Genomic DNA, 19211 nt, shown 5'->3' on the forward strand with positions numbered 1-19211 from the left:
AGTAAGCCACACAAAACACATCTGTACCAAAACATTATTCACTATTGTCTCTGCCAACAACATCATGATAGAACAAGTAAGCCACACAAAACACATCTGTACCAAAACAACATTATTTACTATTGTCTCTGCCAACAACATCATGATAGAACAAATAAGCCACACAAAACACATCCGTACCAAAACAACATTATTCACTATTGTCTCTGCCAACAACGTCAGGATAGAACAAGCAAGCCACACAAAATTACTGGGTGTCATCGTAGATGACTAGCTGAAATTTGTCCACCATGTATATCACATGTGGTTAAAAAAAAATCAACAAAAACTAGGTGCATTATACAGAGTAAAAATCTGCCTCACTGACATAGCCAGAAGATGTACACCATCTGCCATCTTTTTACTATGCTGTTAAAATATCAACAAGATTTATAATAAAAGGAAAATAAGTTTGACGAAAAGTAAGAAGAGTAATTCTCAGAACGTTAGAGCCCTTGTCACTGAAGTAATCAACTCAGGAGCTTAATAAAATATACCACAGCCAAGTTTGAGGCTAAAATAGCTACCCAAGCCAAAGACAATTACAAGGCATTTTTTTAGTTATTAAAATATATGTAAAAAAAACAACTGCATAGCTAGGATGACGTTGTCACACCAGTACACAAGAAGCAAAACCAGAATGAAAACTGAGTGACAACAAAGACGGCTATGTAAAATAATCCCAAAAAAATTTATTATACCTTAGTTAGCGCTTTCATATTGATGCCAAGTTAAATATAATTTAATATCTGCTCATTTATAGCCAATACTGATCATTTTGTTCATCCTACTATGGGCAAGATTGTAAGACTTCAGGGTTATGCAGATTGCTCGACCAAGAATGTGATCTATTTAGCTATTTGCATGAAACATCCCAGCTTTTACATAGGAAAAATGAACAGGGTGCTTAGGGACAGGATCAAAGAACATTTATATAAAATTAAGAAGGAAGACACAACAGTGGTTATCGCTAAACCTGTTGTGTGTGGAGCAAGGAGTAGAACAGCATTTCAAATTTATGGTACTGGACACTTTGAAAGACAACAGAATGGGTGACAGGAAGAATAAAACTGTGAAGATTGAACAAGAATAGATCATTCAGTTACTAGCAGACCAGCATTATGGACTAAATGATGTTGTTTCCATCAAAACTTTTTTGAAATTCAGACCATTGTCTCACTAAGAATTTTTTTTACCTCATTGATTGGTTATTTGACTCCAGTTAAAGGGAATGATAGGCTGTAACATTTCTTTGGATGTTTTTATCAAGTAAGGTACTTTCATCTTTATTTTACTGACTGGACTGAGTAATGTTCCTTATGGTTATAAGACCTGACGCTTGTAAGCAGACATGCACATTTATGCATATAACACTTGAATGATGATTGATGTTTTTTAACAAAATTAGTCAGCTTTTATTCTTAAGCTTTTCTTCCCAGGCCTCCACTGAAAATGGGCATGTATCCAGTTGGACTATCCCGGTTAACAAATGTAAAATAAATAAATAAGCTTTTAAGTTTCATGAGTATACATGGGCTTTGCCTCTAAAGATTGTGATTATAATACCACACCTGCTTAGATGTTTACAGTGAAGTTTTACGAATGCAGGTACCCTGGTATTTATTCTTTATTCTTCTATCTATTCTTGTCAGATAGGTGATTCACTTATGTTACAGTGGCAGTAGTTTGTTTTTAACTGGTTTTCATGATATGCATTTAGGTATTTTTACGTTTCATTGCAATGCTGTGCAATGCTCAGGGAACTGAATGTTCTGTTTTTTTTCTTTTTTGGGTTATAGCCTCTTGTAAACATTGAATTTTATATGTTGGAAATAACTATCAATTCTAAATGCAACAGACAGGGACCTACAGTTTTTATATATTTTTTTTGTTACATAGAGAGCTAAATTAAGCAACTATACATAAGACTTCAAATATTCATTCAGTTATTTTATTATGCAATTCTGGCAATCTATTGATCTGACAATCATTTTTTTTAATCTCATATAACTATATTTAATGTCTTTGGATTTATATATCCTACCATGAGGTGATGAGTTGATAAGTAGTTTTTTTATATATATATATTTAACTTATACTAGAAATCATAGTTTGTTTTATTTTTTACTACACATTGGTAGGTAATGTATTATCTAATTTGTTGTTAGAGCTTCTACAGCTGATTGGATAGTTTGTTTTGATGTCATAATTGGAATCAGTCTTTTGATTTGTTGTTTGCACTTTCAAAATACACAGATTAGCACTCATTATTTAAAGTCTGATGAAACGTTGAGGTCAATGCAAATGCACTTTCTAAGATACAATAAAAGCTATTTTGGTTTATTTTACATAGCCGTGTTTGTTGTCACACAGTTTTCATTCTGGTTTTGCTTCTTGTGTACTGGCATGACAACTTCATTACAGATGTGCAGTTGTTTTTTACTTTTTTGGACTTACTTGGCTGGTACTTCACTAATTGAAGCATGGCAGAGGGGAGAGATATTGAACTGGACTATAATCCTCCCAATGACAAGATGCATTATCAAATGGATAGACCAAAAGAGATTATAAGGGGAGGGAAAAATCCTCTACTACTACTACTACTGGAACTCAGCTGCATTAATAAGACAGTTGAACAATCTGACTATGGTATACAGAAACTGTTCTCAGCTAGAAGAGAACTGGAGGATATTGTGAAACTACAATGGGAACAGAAACATTTGGAAGCTTGCCTACATTTTTATGTAATTCTAAGAGGCCTACAAATAACTAAGATGCTGGTTTATGGCTCCACTTATTCAGAATTATTGGAAAGCTGGCAAAAAATTAATTTTGAAATGAGTTTTAGTTATATGATGTTAATTGATTGATTTTTTAAACCAGGTCCGACTCTAAACAAGTCACAAGTGGTGTCCCACAAGGCTGTCCTGGGACCCCTACTGTTTGGTATATACTTCTCAGAAGTTTAGGCAAACACATGAGGGCTATGGCTAACCAAGTTCGCCGATGACTGCAAACTGGGAGCCATAATTGACTCTCCAGTTGACATGTACATCCTCCAAAAGGGCCTTACTGAGACGGTCACCTGGTGTCAAAGTTATGGCTTCAAGCTAAATGCCAAAAAATGCATAGTCATCCCGTTTGGGAAAATCAAAACACCCACGAATTACAGCTCCCTTAATACAGAAGAGGTAATAAGAGATCTGGGGACCCAGATAGATAGTAATATCTCCTTTGACAATCATATTGCCGAAGTAGTTAGGAAATCCTTCTATACGGCCCATCTAATTACTAAAGGGTTCCCATCTAGAAATAAAGAAGTTATAGTGCCCCTCTACTCGTCACACATCAGACTCATCATAGAGTGCAATGCCCCATTTGGGATGTACCTCACAAGGCACTTCCAACAGCTGGAGAGACCACAAAAGTACCAAACCAAGAGGATTGCTGGCCTCAAACATATGTCCTATATTGCCCGATTGAAAAAACTCCGTCTGTCCTCAGTGGCATATCGCTTACTTAGAGGTGATCTCTGCCTGACTTACAAAGCCATGTCCAACTCAGAATTAATGGACATGCTCCACCTAAAGAAATCCAAGTCACTGCGAGCCACATGCTCTAGTGAGCTAAACCTTGCCACAACAGTAAATAGAACATGATGGAGGGATAGATTCCTGTCACAGTGACTCCTCATGCTTTGGAACAAAATTCCAAACTACACTAGGCAGAGCCCCTCACTAACACTCTTCAAGAGAAACCTTAACGAGTGGATGGATAACAGAAAATACACCCTGGGATCACTTCATTGGTTCTGCTTGACAGAGGATCAGTTAATTAATCAATGGGGCAGCGAAAGCCGCCACACTCTGGCTAGGCCTATAAATGCCCTCGGGCAGATAGCCTAGTACCTACCTATGAACCTATGTAGAGGACAAACAAGTTATTGAATTTAATTCTAAGAAATGAGACTTTTTGAACCTGTTTCCTGTTTCACCTGCTATGAAGGCTTTGGAGGATTTGCTAGAGAACACTAGACTTTATGAGCTGAAGCTACAAACACAAAAACAACATAAACTAAAAAGGGATATGATGGACTTTAAAGCAGGGCAAGTTTTTTATTGACCACAACAGAATGGAAGGGCAGTGGTTAAACAAGTATTCCCAGACACAGTGCTACCTCTGCCCACCCCTAAAGAAGACGGTAACATCTGAGAATGAACACTTCAATACGAATAGTGGCAGTAATTCATGAGCTAAAAATACCAGTGATGTAATTACCGTTGTACATAAAGAAACTGATGTGAGACCCAAAACAGATAACACTTTTGATCAGGTTTTTCCAGGGGTCCCCCTACCTATTCGAGACTGATATAAATAAGATTGGTTCAGGAGCAGAAGAAGGAAGAGTAGGAATTTTTCCAAGGATGCATGGCCCATAACTACAGTCAAGAAGTTCTGGACACAGAATACAACAACTTCATTTTCAATATCTCAAATCACATAATTACAGAAGACCAACACAAAGTCCTTCAGAAATTAGTTTCTTTTATTCTAGCCACTTCCAGTAATTTTTGTGATACAGTGATTGACATCAAACTATTCTATTGGAATAAAAAACACCAAAAGGTTTGTGTACATGGATCGCAGGAAAATACCAAAGTTCAGTACAGACCACAAACAACAATCCAACCAAAGCATACGGAAGCCACAAATACACATAAAAAATGGAACTTTATTGTATGGTAACACTTTTGTGGTGTATCACACACCACTTCATCAGACCTTTTATCAACATTCTAGCATCAAAATATTATACATACGCTACAATCGTTTCAAACCAACCTATCATCACAATTGTATAATTAGCCAATTACAATCATACAGAAACTTTAAAAAGACAGTGCTTTCTATCACATCATTTAAAAACACTATTCACTAACATCCTGCATATACACATATTAAAACACATAAACCCTAAAATATCCATATATATAACCAGTACTTACGTATTATCGCAACCAGATTTTCGCGGTTGCGAATTTAGTCCCATGTCTGAGACAGCAGGTCTATTAAGCTGGAAAAGGGAGTGTAAGTAAGTAAGTTAAATTGTGGCACACATGGTTTTGAGGCAGGGAGAGGACTAACTGCTAAATTTTGGACTCCTGACTGGCATGTCTCACTTTGTCAGTGAACTACATACTGCTGCATGCAGCGCATGGTAGATCCTGCCTTCCTGATTACAAGCGCAATATAGGCTAAGTTAATCAGGAATATACCATCCTTATGTTCATCGCCAGTACTCAGATTTTATTTTCATCTGAAAGATTTTGACCGGCTATCTCTATGTTTTTGTCCCCCGTAGCAAACATGCAGGTTGTAAGATTTTACTTTTCCTGAAACAGTCTTTCACGCTTCTGCATTTTCACATGAAAATTTCACACTCCCTGCTTTATGTGATGTGTGTGTTTAATAATAACTGAATCATGTCTGTAGGTGTTACCTTTCTCCCCCTTTTTGAATGGTGTGTGAACTGTCAGTTGCTTTTTACCCCTTTTGGGCTGCTAGCTCTGGGGAAGGGAATATATGCTGCAGACGCTGCTGTGCTCTGTTGCGTGCACACATAAGAGGACTTGGAAAAGCACTAAGACTGACATGATGTCGGGAAACAGCATAGGTTCAAACAAGCAGTCATTTTTGTAGTACTACACTACTTCTACCTCAACAGAGTGTTTTTTTATTTTACAGATAACATTCCCTGTGTGATTCTGCATACATTTCTGGTTACAGTCACACACCGGGAAGCAAGCCGTATTATCGCAAAAATCTGGTTGCGATAATACGTAAGTACCATATAACCATACTTCACAAAAAGTATGTAAAAAATCTAAACAATAAATACATACATGGACACACAAATATAATATAGAAGCAAAAATAATAACATGACATATTTTTGAGGGACACATTACTTCCATCACTGATACCTACACTATTAATGCAAAGACCTATTTCACAAAACAGGCTTTAAAGGGATCCTACCATTCAAGCCCTTGCCCCTATCTGCTTTAAGTCTTATAACCAAACGTGTTTCAGAGGTCTCTGTCCTACTTATAATATCTCCTCCCCTCTCCCTCTCTCTTACTACTTCCATGGCTACAAACCTAAATGTATGCTCAGATCCTTTATTAAGCACATGCTTAGCCAATGCATTCGTTAAGTTTTGGTTCTTAATATTCAACAGGTGTTCACGTATCCTAAACCTCAGTTCTCTATTAGTTTTTCCTACATAGAAACTAGAGCAGACATTACACACTGCTAAATAAACTATATTCCTGCTATTGTAATTAGCTGTAACATTGAACTCTACCTCTCTCCCAGTATCAGGATGTTTAAATGTATTACTTGTGCTTATAAAACCACATTGATTACATTTCGTACATGGTAGCGTACCCTTATCAGTATCAATATTAATATTTAAAGTCTCCTTGGTTTCTATACGATAACATAGATGTCTTTTTAAAGATATTTTTTGTTTTTAAACAAAACCTGGATTTTTCTCCTACTATATCTGTTATCCTAGCATCATGTGTGAGTATGGGCCAATATTTCTTGATAACTCCTGTTATCAGACCTATATTATTTGATTACTGGGTGGGTACCCTCACAACTTTGTTCTTCCCTTTTGGGGTTATGCTATCTTCCCTTTCCCTGTTCGAAAAATAGGGCTTACCAGTGGTACTCCTTAGCTTCATACTCTCATTTATCAAATCGCTAGTAGCACAGTCCATATACTCTCTCTCCCTAAACCTTTGTCTTAGCTTATCTTCTTCATGTTCAAAATCCTCCTACACTGTTGTTAACCTGGAGGCTCTTAAAGTCTGCCCCTTAACCACATTTTAAAATATATGTCTAGGGTGCATACTTTGATGTAAAATTGTATTCCTATGACATTCTTTTCAATGTAGTTTAGTGGAGAACTTGCCTTCACTTGTTTTAAATACCTTAGCATCAAGAAAATATACCCAAGTACCGAGACCTTGATTTCAAACTTCAAAAATGATGTATTGGTATTGACCTCATGATAAAACCTATCCAAATCTACTTGATTCCACATCCCATAACAGGAAGAGGTCATCAACGAAATGCTTTTAAAATGTTATCTGCTTCCAAGGCCATTGCTTATGTTGTTACTTTCCCATGAGGCCATCACTAGATTGGCATAACTATTGGCATTCAACATGCCCATAGCCAGCCCATCTTTCTGTAAATACAGAACATGTTCAAACAGCATAACATTGTTAATAAGAACCTGTTCCATCAACAGACAAACTAACTCAATTTTTATTTGGCTATAGGTTCCATCCTTGGTTAGGTACTCCCTTAACATCTCTACACCTGTTCTGTTGGGAATTGATGTAAAGAGGGACTAGACATCCATTGTTACCAGCTTAACACTATCCATAAACATCTGACCACTGTTCAAAAACTCAAACAGCTGACTCAAAAAGTGTTTAGAGTCCCTTAAAACACAACTATTTTTATCTACTATTGGTCTCAATGTCTTCTCCAAATATATAGATATGGGTTCTGTTGCCCAATTTTTGCCTGAGACTATAGGCTTCAGGGGAGGATATATGGGATCTTTATGTATTTTAGGAAGTCCCTGAATAATAGGGGTCAAGGGCTTCACCATTCTAAAATAATTAGGTGGGAGGGTGGCATAATGGTTAAGGTGTTTACCTTATAGATGGAAGGTGCAGGGTTTGATTCTCAGATTGGATAATTGGCTAGGCTTTAAATGGCCCACACAGGCAGTTATCCTAGTACTAAAATATGAACCTATGAACCTTATTATATAGGCCTTCAATAATCCATCATATAAAACACTTTCCAGCTTCCTTAATAAAAATTACATCTGTTGTACACTGATAACTTTATAAGTATAGATGTCATTTAACAACTCTTTCATTTTTGCATTATAATAACATTTATTCATAATGACCACGGACCCTTCTTTTTCCGCTGGTTTTATTATAATGCTTCTATCACTTTTTAAATCACTTAAAGCTTTATATTCTTCCTTGGACATATTATTAAAATGTGCAGTTTGCTTGCTTTCCAACAAATCAAAGATCTCTTTTTCACATAAACTGCTAAACACTTCTACAATGGGATGACTCGGAGGGATGGAAGTGCTGGGCTTTCTAAAAGCTCTCACTTCCATTCCTTCCTTGTCCCCAAACAAGTTTTAACAGTGCATTTCTACTAAATATCTTCAGATCAAATATACAATCAGTTACTTCAGTTAATTGAGCAGGTATAAATGAGAGAAATTCACCCCGGGGATCACGTCAGTCACCCTACTAGGCGGGTCCAGGGAAGTAAATAGTGTGGGAAGAAATAGCCAGGGAATTGTTATGGCTAGGCTTGTATAGGCCCTAGGGCCGATAGCCTAGTACCAACCTATGAACCTATAAGATGCCCCTATTTAATACCTTCAGTTCTTCTCTGGTCAGTGTCCTGGATGAAATACTCCACACTAGGGATTCTTCATTCCCTTGTTCTACCAGCCCTTCTTCAATATCCATTCATTGGACATTCCCTGCGAGCCTTTTCTCTTGAAATGGCCTCTGCTCCGGGATCTCCCTCTCGTCTCTCTGAGTTGAGGCGATGTTAACCTGATCGGAAGTACATGAAAAACTTGTTCTTCCATAACCTCTTTCCCCTTCAATGAGTTCATTCCCGTAATTGATGGTGGCCTTGACGATGTCTTGGAATTGTTTGTTAAAACATCAGGGACTTCTCCATTTAGTGTGCTTCCCCTCACATCATCAGCCTTCCCCATATCCAGCACTGCAGCTTCCTCTTGTAGTGAAATGGAGTTGACTTTCGGTCTCGCTCCTAGATCTTCTCGGCCATTATTACTATGTTCTGTCATCGCTCTTACTCTCAATGTTCCATAAGGTGGTTCTCACTGAATTAGTGGATTCTACATGTGTTCACGGCCATACGAACACATGCCCCCCCCCTAAAAATCCTTCCTGTCTCTCTCTAGTTTGCTAAACTTCTGCCGGTAAAGTCTCCTTCCAAATAGTGAGACAGAATCCATGATATTGACAAGTTTCTCATCAACCAAATCAGATGGATATTCATTATAAAGTTGTTCTTGTTGAGAGATTATTCTCCCCATGCACATTTCTTCATCCTTCGCTGTATATTCAATTATCAGCTATACATAATTGAAACTTAACTCTAAGTTGAGCTGTTGCCATCTGGATAACATTCTACCTGTAGAAGATCACTTCAAACAACTTTTGTCAGTTTAGGACAAGTTCATTAACAGTACCACTCACACGAGATTACATGCAGTCTTCTTGGAGAATCAGACCTTTGAATTACAATGTTCATATCACCTGCGTCCAAAGCCACAGTGAGAAAAAAGTCTTGTTCTACTAAAGGACACATTAAAGTGCAGCAACATCAGTTTGACAAGCGGTTCAGATCTCCATCTGAGTTTCGGGTAACACTGTTTTCGTAAGTCATGTTAAGCACTGATGAACATAAAAGGTTACACTTTAATGCAAAACATTATGATAAATGCAGATCAGAAGACACTGCACTAAACATGAATGCCACTGGCACAGAAATACTGAAGGAACAATCCTTTTGTACCATTCAACATTCCACTGCCCTCAATGGCCTCTGTAGTCATTACATTTTTGGCAGTTAACAACTAAGTGCAATACTACTAACCCCATCCCCATAGCAAACCTAGAACGTGGCCACTTTCCATTATACAACATTATACTGTTCTATCCTAGAAATCACAGCAGCTACATTTTGGGTAAAAGTAAAATAAGCAACAGGTCAGGTGGAATTAGAAACCCAGACATATAATTTCTACCTACCATTCTTCCATCATTTATGATTATTTTCTTTGATAAAAATATTAAACTGCAGTGCACCATGTCATCCACTTCTTCCTCTTCTAACCCTGCATAATTTTACTATTCCTGACTCAATTCAGAGATTGAAAAGCATGTGTCAGAAAAGAAAACGGAAAAATATTCAGAATCCAGTCAACGTACATAACCCAAGCCCTCAGCCAAATTCTGACAGGCTGGCAGTCTGCACGTGATGACATCCGGAAAGACCAACTTAAAAAAAAAAATTTTTAAAAACCCTGGGAAATTTGGCAACTAAAGGGACCACTCGGGAATTTGTGACACCCCATTATTTTTTCCTCAAAACTGATAGATACCAAGGAATTTGGTACGGTTGAGAGGTATGACTGTGATACTAAGTGAGAACTACTATGTACAGACCATGCAAGATATGCTAATGGATACCTTAATGTACACTAAAGTAGATATTAAGATAATCAGTGACATGACATTTTGGGTATGAAATGACCTACTAGACTATCTTTTAAGCAGGTACATTACCAAAGAACTATATGATTACTTTTTTGTGGCGTTACCCTTTATACCCATTATCAAGGGACTGCTCAAAATTCACAAAACTTTTGACAATCCTCCCCTATGACCAATACTTTTAGGCAAAGGATGGCTTACTCTGCCCATTTCGATATATGCTGAGAATATGTTGAAACCTGTGATTTTGAAGACAGATATTGTTTTGAGGAGTACCCAAGATTTTCTGGAATCACTATATAATACTTTTAACAGCGATCTATCACAGATGACACACGGTTTGTCACTCTTGATGCATGTTCCTTTTTCACGTGTACTCAACCAAATAAGAATAGACTTTATAAAAGAAATATTATTGCTCCAGGCTGCTTTTACTTCTAACTGGATTAATCTACTGTGCATGTTTAATGGTGAGCACTGTCTGCAAAAAAACTGCGGTAACCATGGGCACCTCCTGTGCTAATTCATATGTGAACTTAGTTTTGGCCATTTGGGAGATGAAGCTAGCACTTTCACACGAAATATACAGCAACAAGGTCACGTTTTGAAAATGCTTTCTGGACAATATATTCCTGGTCTGGGTTGGAATTAGCATGTTACTGGATAAGTTTCTGACATATATAGGTAACATAACTGACTTTTTAATATTCACCATGCAAGCATGCAGAGAAGAGATTAATTTCCTAGATGTTAATTTGAAGATCAAATACTGACAATGGTCTATAAGAAACCATGTTGGAAGAACAATATTCTGGAGAGATCTAGCATGCATCCCACCTTTGTATTTCAAAGCATCATCAAAGGCCAAATGTTGAGCTTATCAAGGATCAGTAACAATGACATGGAGTTTGATATAACAATGGACAATATGTGACATGGGGTTTGATATAACAATGGACAATATGTGACATGGAGTTCGATATAACAATGGACAATATGTGACATGGAGTTTGATATAACAATGGACAATATGTGACATGTAGTTTGATATAACAATGGACAATATGTGACATGGAGTTTGATATAACAATGGACAATATGTGACATGGAGTTCGATATAACAATGGACAATATGTGACATGGAGTTTGATATAACAATGGACAATATGTGACATGGAGTTTGATATAACAATGGACAATATGTGACATGGAGTTTGATATAACAATGGACAATATGTGACATGGAGTTTGATATAACAATGGACAATATGTGACATGGAGTTCGATATAACAATGGACAATATGTGACATGGAGTTTGATATAACAATGGACAATATGTGACATGGAGTTCGATATAACAATGGACAATATGTGACATGGAGTTCGATATAACAATGGACAATATGTGACATGGAGTTCGATATAACAATGGACAATATGTGACATGGAGTTTGATATAACAATGGACAATATGTGACATGGAGTTTGATATAACAATGGACAATATGTGACATGGAGTTCGATATAACAATGGACAATATGATCAAGAATCTTGAAGACAAGGGTTACTTGACTGAGGAATGCCTAGAAATGAGTGACACTATGATTAATGAAAGACAAGGTACAGAGAAACCCTATTTCTCTAAAAAGGTAATGAAATCTACAGAGAAGAAAGAACCTGTTATAAAAAAGAAAATGTCTCCTAGTACTGCCTTTCACATCTGACAGTTGGAGTATAATCAACATTATCCAGAAGAAGTGGTACATGTTGACATCTGATGACCACATTTCTCAAACTGTGGGTCCACGTCCTAGCATTACATACAAGAATAGTAGATCTATAAGAAGAAGAGCGTGCTACCAGAACAGTGATGAATAGTATATCAACAATCCCAGCAAGTTGGGAGCCTTCAGCTGCAGGCAGTGTAACATCTGCTCATTTATAGCTAATACCATTCATTCTGTTCATCCTACTACTGGCGAGGTGGTGAGACTTTGGGGTTATGCCAATTGATCAAGAATGTGGTCTATTCAGCTATTTACATGTAATGTTGCAGCTTTTACATAGGAAAAATGAACAGGGTGCTTAGGGACAGGATCAAAGAACATTTATGCAAAACTAAGAAGGAAGATACAAGAGTGTCTCCAGCTAAACGTTGTGGAAGAAGGAGGAGAACAGCAATTGACATTTATGGTACTGGACACTTTGGAAGAAGACAACAGAATGGGCAACAGGAAGAATAAACCTGAAAAGATTCAACAAGAATGCATCATCTGCTTACAGGGACACTTTGAAAGAAGACAACAGAATGGGCAACAGGAAGAGTAAAACTGAAAAGATTGAACAAGAATGCATCATCTGGTTACAGGGACACTTTGAAAGAAGACAACAGAATGGGCAACATGAAGTATAAACCTGAAAAGATTCAACAAGAATGCATCGTTTGGTTACAGGGACACTTAGAAAGAAGACGACAGAATGGGCAACAGGTAGAATAAGCCTGACAAGACTGAACAAGAATGCATCATATGATTACAAGGACACTTTGAAAGAATACGATAGAATGGGCAACAGGTAGAATAAGCCTGACAAGACTGAACAAGAATGCATCATCTGGTTACAGGGACACTTTGAAAGAAGACAACAGAATGGGCAACAGGAAGAATAAACCTGAAAAGATTCAACAAGAATGCATCATTTGGTTACAGGGACACTTTGAAAGAAAACGATAGAATGGGCAACAGGTAGAGTAAGCCTGACAAGATTGAACAAGAATGCACCATTTGGTTACAAGGACACTTTGGAAGAAGACAACAGAATGGGCAACAGGAAGAATAAACCTGAAAAGATTCAACAAGAATGCATCATATGATTACAAGGACACTTTGAAAGAAGACAACAGAATGGGCAACAGGAAGAGTAAAACTGAAAAGATTGAACAAGAATGCATCATTTGGTTACAGGGGCACTTTGAAAGAAGACGATAGAATGGGCAACAGGTAGAATAAGCCTGACAAGACTGAACAAGAATGCATCATATGATTACAAGGACACTTTGGAAGAAGACAACAGAATGGGCAACAGGAAGTATAAACCTGAAACGATTGAACAAGAATGCATCATATGATTACAAGGACACTTTGGAAGAAGACAACAGAATGGGCAACAGGAAGAGTAAAACTGAAAAGATTCAACAAGGATGCATCATTTAGTTGGAAGCAGATCGCCATTATGGAGTGAATGACACTGTTTCCATCAAACCTTTTTTGAAATCTAGACCACTGCCTCACTAAGATTTTTTTTGTTAACCTCATTGATTGGTTATTTCACTCCAGTTAAAGGGAATGATAGGCTGTAACATCCTTCTTTTACACAGATTTGCACAGATGTCTGAGTCTATGCACATAGAGTATGTTTTTTTAAGCAACTTCAGGCTTGTTTACATTCTTTTGGAACTTTTAGGATGTATGCCCCTTCACTGGCATTGTTCTGCAGGTTTATAACTTAATTAGCACATTTCTTTGGATGTTTTTATCAGGTAAGGTACTTTCATCTTTATTTTACTGACTGAGTAGTGTTCCTCATGGTTATAAGACCTGACGCTTGTAAGTAGACATACACATTTATATGTATAACACTTGTTTTTTAGCAACAGTAGTCAGCTTTTATTCTTAAGCTTTTGTTTCATATGTATACATGGGCTTTGCCTATAAAGACTGTGATTATAATAGCACACCTGCTTAGATGTTTTCTGTGAAGTTTTATGAATGCAGGTATCCTGGTATTTTTTCTTTATTCTTCTATCTATTCTTGTTAGATAGGCGATTCACTTATGTTGCAGTGACAGCAGTTTGATTTTTACTGGTTTTCATGGTATGCATTTAGGAATTTTATGTTTCATTGCAATGCTATGCTACGTTCAAGGAATTAAGACTGTACTGTTTTTTTTTTTCTCTTTTTGGGTTATTGCCACTTGCAACAGATCGGGACCTACAGTTTTTATGTTTTTTTTTCTTTTATGTAGCAAGCTAAATTAAGAAAATATAGATAATGCATCAAATATTCATTCAGTTATTTTATTATGCAATTCTGGCAAACTATTGGTCTGACGATCTTGTTTTTCAATCTCACAACGTTATATTTAATGGCTATGAACTTATATATCTTACCATGATGAAGAACATATACAGCTTTTCTACCTTTTTAATTTCTCCAAATCTTTTTGGTTTCTAATACCATGATGGGAATGGACCCCATTCCTAAGTCAATGTATGATTAAAGTTCATGAAATTAGTATTGTTTCACTCTTTGATGTCAGCCAAAATTGCTCTTCACAGCACCCGCAATGTGCACAATAATGACTCCTTCTGCTATATTGTTAGAACTAGGTGATGAGTAGATAAGTAGTATACATATATATATATATATATATATATATATATATATATATATATATATATATATATATATTTAACTTATACTAGAAATTATAGTTTGTTTTATTTTTTACTACACATTGGTAGCTAGTGTATTGTCTAATTTGCTGTTAGAGCTTCTACAGCTAATTGCATAGTTTATTAAGTTGTCATAACTGGAATCAGTCTCTGATTTGTTGTTTGGACTTTAAATAGTGAGTGTTAATCTGTGTATATTTAAAGTCTGATGAAATGATGATGTCAAACTGAAAGCACTCACTAAGGTATAATAAAAGCTTTTTTGGTTTATTTTACATAGCCGTGTTTGTTGTCATTCAGTTTTCATTCTCTTTTTCCATTTTTTTAGTTATGTTCATAATCTCAAAAGCACAATACATCAATGAGCTAAGCTGATTGTGAATGATGTTACCTACACCGAAGACACAGTAAACCTACTGGCTGATAAACTTAGCTCTAACTTGACCCCTCTTTCCCTTCCATCTGTCCCTCAAGATATAACTGAAAATGGCTCACCTCCAGCTACCATACAAGTCCAAGTCCTAAAAGTGCTAACAAAAGCTAAAAATACGGCATCAATAGGTCCTAACAATATCCCTGGATGCATCTAAAATAGTATGAAGCATGAATCAGCCACACCTCTAACAACACTCTTCAATCTCAGCCTTCATACAGATTTTGTACCAAGTAAATACAGAACAGTTACAGTCATTCTCCTACATAAGGTAGGACCTTCCATAGACCCAGGCAATTATAGACCCATAAATCTGACCAATCTCATATGCAAAGCCATGGAAAGACTTAACATGGAATTAATCAGGACACAGGGAACCTCCAAACACTGGACGCGTCTCAGTTTGTTTTCGTCAAAGGCACGTTATGCTTACTCAACCTGGCAGATTTTTTTGAAAAGGTCACCAAAGCAATAGATGAAGGCAAAATGGCACAAGCCTCATACCTCAACCTGGCCAAAGTGTTTTCCAGTCACACATAGTAGAAAAGCTAAATAAACTGGGAATAAACCCCTATCTTGTTCACTGGATTGAGAATTGGCTCACTGATAGGATGCAGATAATCAAGATAGGGGAAGTTACCTTCACAAAGAGACCAGTCACAAGTGGCATCCCGCTAGGACCTCTCCTGTTTGGCACCTACTTTTCTGAAGTAAAAGCAAAAATAAAAGGCCTCTGGCTGACTAGTTTGCAGATGCCTGTAAGCTAGGAGCAGTTGCTGAATTCCCAAATGACTTAGTCATTCTGTAGGGAGGTTTATCTCAAATAAATAAATGGTGTTAAAATCATGATCTGAAACTAAATCCAACTAAAGTGCTAATGTATCCGTTGGGAAGTCATCTACCCCAGAGAACTATCACGCTGAAAATACTACCCTAAGAGTTGACCCAGTTGTTAGGGATTTGCAAACTTATATGGACAGTGACCAACTTTTGATGAATTTGTGTCTGCTTTTGTGAGAAAGTGCTTCTATACTGCAAAGCTTATAAACAAAGAGATTGTGTCTAGATCTAGGGATGCCACTGTCCCCATTACTCACCCAGTCACAAAATATAATGCCCCCTTTGCCATGTATGTATGCATTTGTCCAGACATATGCAACAACCAAAACTCTCACAGAGATACCTTACTAAAGGGATACAGGCCTAAACATGTCCTACACAGATGGACTTAAAGCCCTGTCACTATACTTAGTATCCTACTGACTACTAAGAGATGACTTGTTTCTGGCATAAAAGGCATCCTCTGACCTATTACTGATGGATTTAATGCACATCAGCAAGTCAAATGGCATCAGAAATACTTGGTCTAGGGATCTAAACCTCTTCTGCCACATCTATGGAATGGTTCGGAGGAACAGGTATATTTTGTAGAGGATACTGCTGCTTTGGGACAGACTCTCCCTCCACATAAAACAAAGTTCATCCCTGCCCATTTTCAAGCACAGCTTAGATCTATGGATAGGAAACAGAAAATGTATCCCAGGACTGCCCCGTGTACTACTAATGGACAGAGGCAGGTCCTAAATTCTTTATCCCATGCCTGAGCTAGGTATCTATGGTATGATGCCAGTTATTCATATTAAGATAAAATGGGATAGGATATTTCTAGCACAAAAAGGAAAACTGGCTAGACTTAAAATATCTTAAAATGGCCTAGTACTTACCTATGAAAACAGGAAATCCGAAAGAATTTGTGGAAACAGATGGGTTTGGTTATTTGGAGAAAGAGGAATCCTAGTTTGAGATGAAGGTGATAACCACTGTAGTCTGTACCCATTCTGAACTATTTTTGGAACCCATATATCTGGGGGTATTTTTTTTCCAGATATGAAGGCTGTGGGAGAGATTGCCTGCAATTTGGGAAGATTGATGTTCAGCTGTGTCCCAAATTATTGAGCAAGAAAGTTGTGAGCTACAGTCCTTGCTTGGTTTAATGTCTTCAAGTCTTTTGGGTTTCTAATACCATGACAGGAGCAGACCCCATGCCTTATAGTCTCAGTATAGCTCGGTCTATATTGTTGAATGCTGTTTGGAATATCATGTTTCAGTAATTTTAACTGAGTTATTTAAAGCTATATAGTGTTCAATAAATCTTAAACTATTTCTGCTGGCTAATAAACTGTTAAATACAGACTAACATTTAACACAAACAGTATGTAATTACATAAAAACTGATGTATCACACTATGGTCGTTGCAGTTAATCAATGCGTACTCACTGCACCTGACTCAGTAAATTTTGTTTGTTGCTCTCTTTCTTACTACAAAAAAGAAATACAGTAAACACCATCATGCATCTGCCTCTTTAATTTGTTACATTTGATAATGGTTGTATGTTTCACATTACCTTTTCTCTGAATATTTTTAGTTCATCATCTGTAATTTTCCAGGATTCACCAGTTTTCATTTTCTCAGCTGTTTCTGCATCAAAGTCTTCCTCACGAAGGCGGTACGGTTCAATTAAATCATAGAAGCTCTGTAAACTTTGGAGAATACAAAATGGTAAAACATCAGCTATAATATGGCAAATAGCTTGAGAAATGAGAAGACAACAGACATTTCTTGTACTGAATGTCATTTGCCTCATGCTGAGGAATGCTATTCCACATGGGGTCAAACTCATATTTATTCCAGGTTTGCTTACTAGAGCAAAGTTAATGTACTCACCTGCACCAATAATGTCTTTGGTCTAGCTAGATCCTTGTGAGCTGGGTGGTTGTGGTTTACAGATGGGAGACATGCTTAATTTAATCTCTCTTTTTGAGAGAGGAGGGTGTGATGACTCACACAACAAAGGTATATTCTTGGTTTGAGTGACAGAACATATATTTCTCAGAAGTACAGGCAAACACAGGAGGACTATGGCTAACCAAGTTCGCCGATGACTGCAAACTGGGAGCCATAATTGACTCTCCGGCTGACACGGACATCTTTCAAAAAGGCCTTACTGAGACAGACAACTGGTGTCAAAGTCATGGCCTCAAGCTAAATGCCAAAAAATGCATAGTCATCCTGTTTGGGAAAAACGAAACACCCACGAATTACCACATAGGCGGCAGCCCCCTTAATACAGAAGAGATAATAAGAGATCTGGGGACCCAGGTAGATAGTAATCTCTCCTTTGACAATCATATTGCCAAAGTAGTTAGGAAATCCTTCTATGTGGCCCATCTAATTACTAAGGGGTTCGCATCTAGAAATAAAGAGGTTATAGTGCCCCCTCTAGTCGTCACTCATCAGACCCATCATAGAGTACAATGCCCCATTTGGGATGTACCTCACAAGACACTTCCAACAGCTGGAAAGACCACAAAAGCACCTCACCAAGAGGATTACTGGCCTCAAAAATATGTCCTATGCAGCCCGACTGAGAAAACTCCAGCTGTACTCAGTGGCATATCGCTTACTCAGAGGTGATCTCTGCCTAACCTACAAAGCCATGTCCAACTCAGAATTGATGGACATGCTCCACCTAAAAAAATCCAAGTCACTGCGAGCCATGTCTTCACTGGTCCAATTAAGTAATCCTACAAGTTAGCACTATTAAACCATAAGCACTACTTACTCTTATACTCTCTACGATTACCCTGTCCTCTATTGGTCCATCTTAAATTCAGTTTCCCTGTTACTCTAGCATGTCCAAAGGTCAGTCAATGGTTTCCTCTCCAGTCCAGCCGGTGAATCTGGGAATTTTGAGGCAATGTTACATCTGTCTCATGTACACGGACAACCCTCTCCTCCTCCAAACAGGTTCAAATATATGTGAGAGATGCAACTATTTAGCCAAACTGGAGGCTGAGCTCTCTCATCTCAAAACTGGTGTAACCAGTCAGGAGGAGAAGGTAACCTCA

At 37.4% G+C, this 19211-nt stretch overlaps 1 protein-coding gene across 1 annotated transcript in view; it reads right to left on the reverse strand.

Moving 5' to 3' along the window:
- Nucleotides 1–19211, reverse strand: part of LOC122787830 (solute carrier family 12 member 2-like) — a 1020929-nt gene that overhangs the window by 64544 nt on the left and 937174 nt on the right. The window contains exon 23 of the mRNA XM_044054742.1: nt 17708–17843. Within this exon, the coding sequence (XP_043910677.1) occupies nt 17708–17843 (136 nt within the window). The remainder of the gene's footprint in view (nt 1–17707; nt 17844–19211) is intronic.

Source organism: Protopterus annectens, chromosome 13.part0 (assembly GCF_019279795.1).
Source record: "Protopterus annectens isolate FY-2018-M chromosome 13.part0, PAN1.0, whole genome shotgun sequence".
In the NCBI taxonomy this organism is placed as follows: Eukaryota; Metazoa; Chordata; order Ceratodontiformes; family Protopteridae; genus Protopterus; species Protopterus annectens.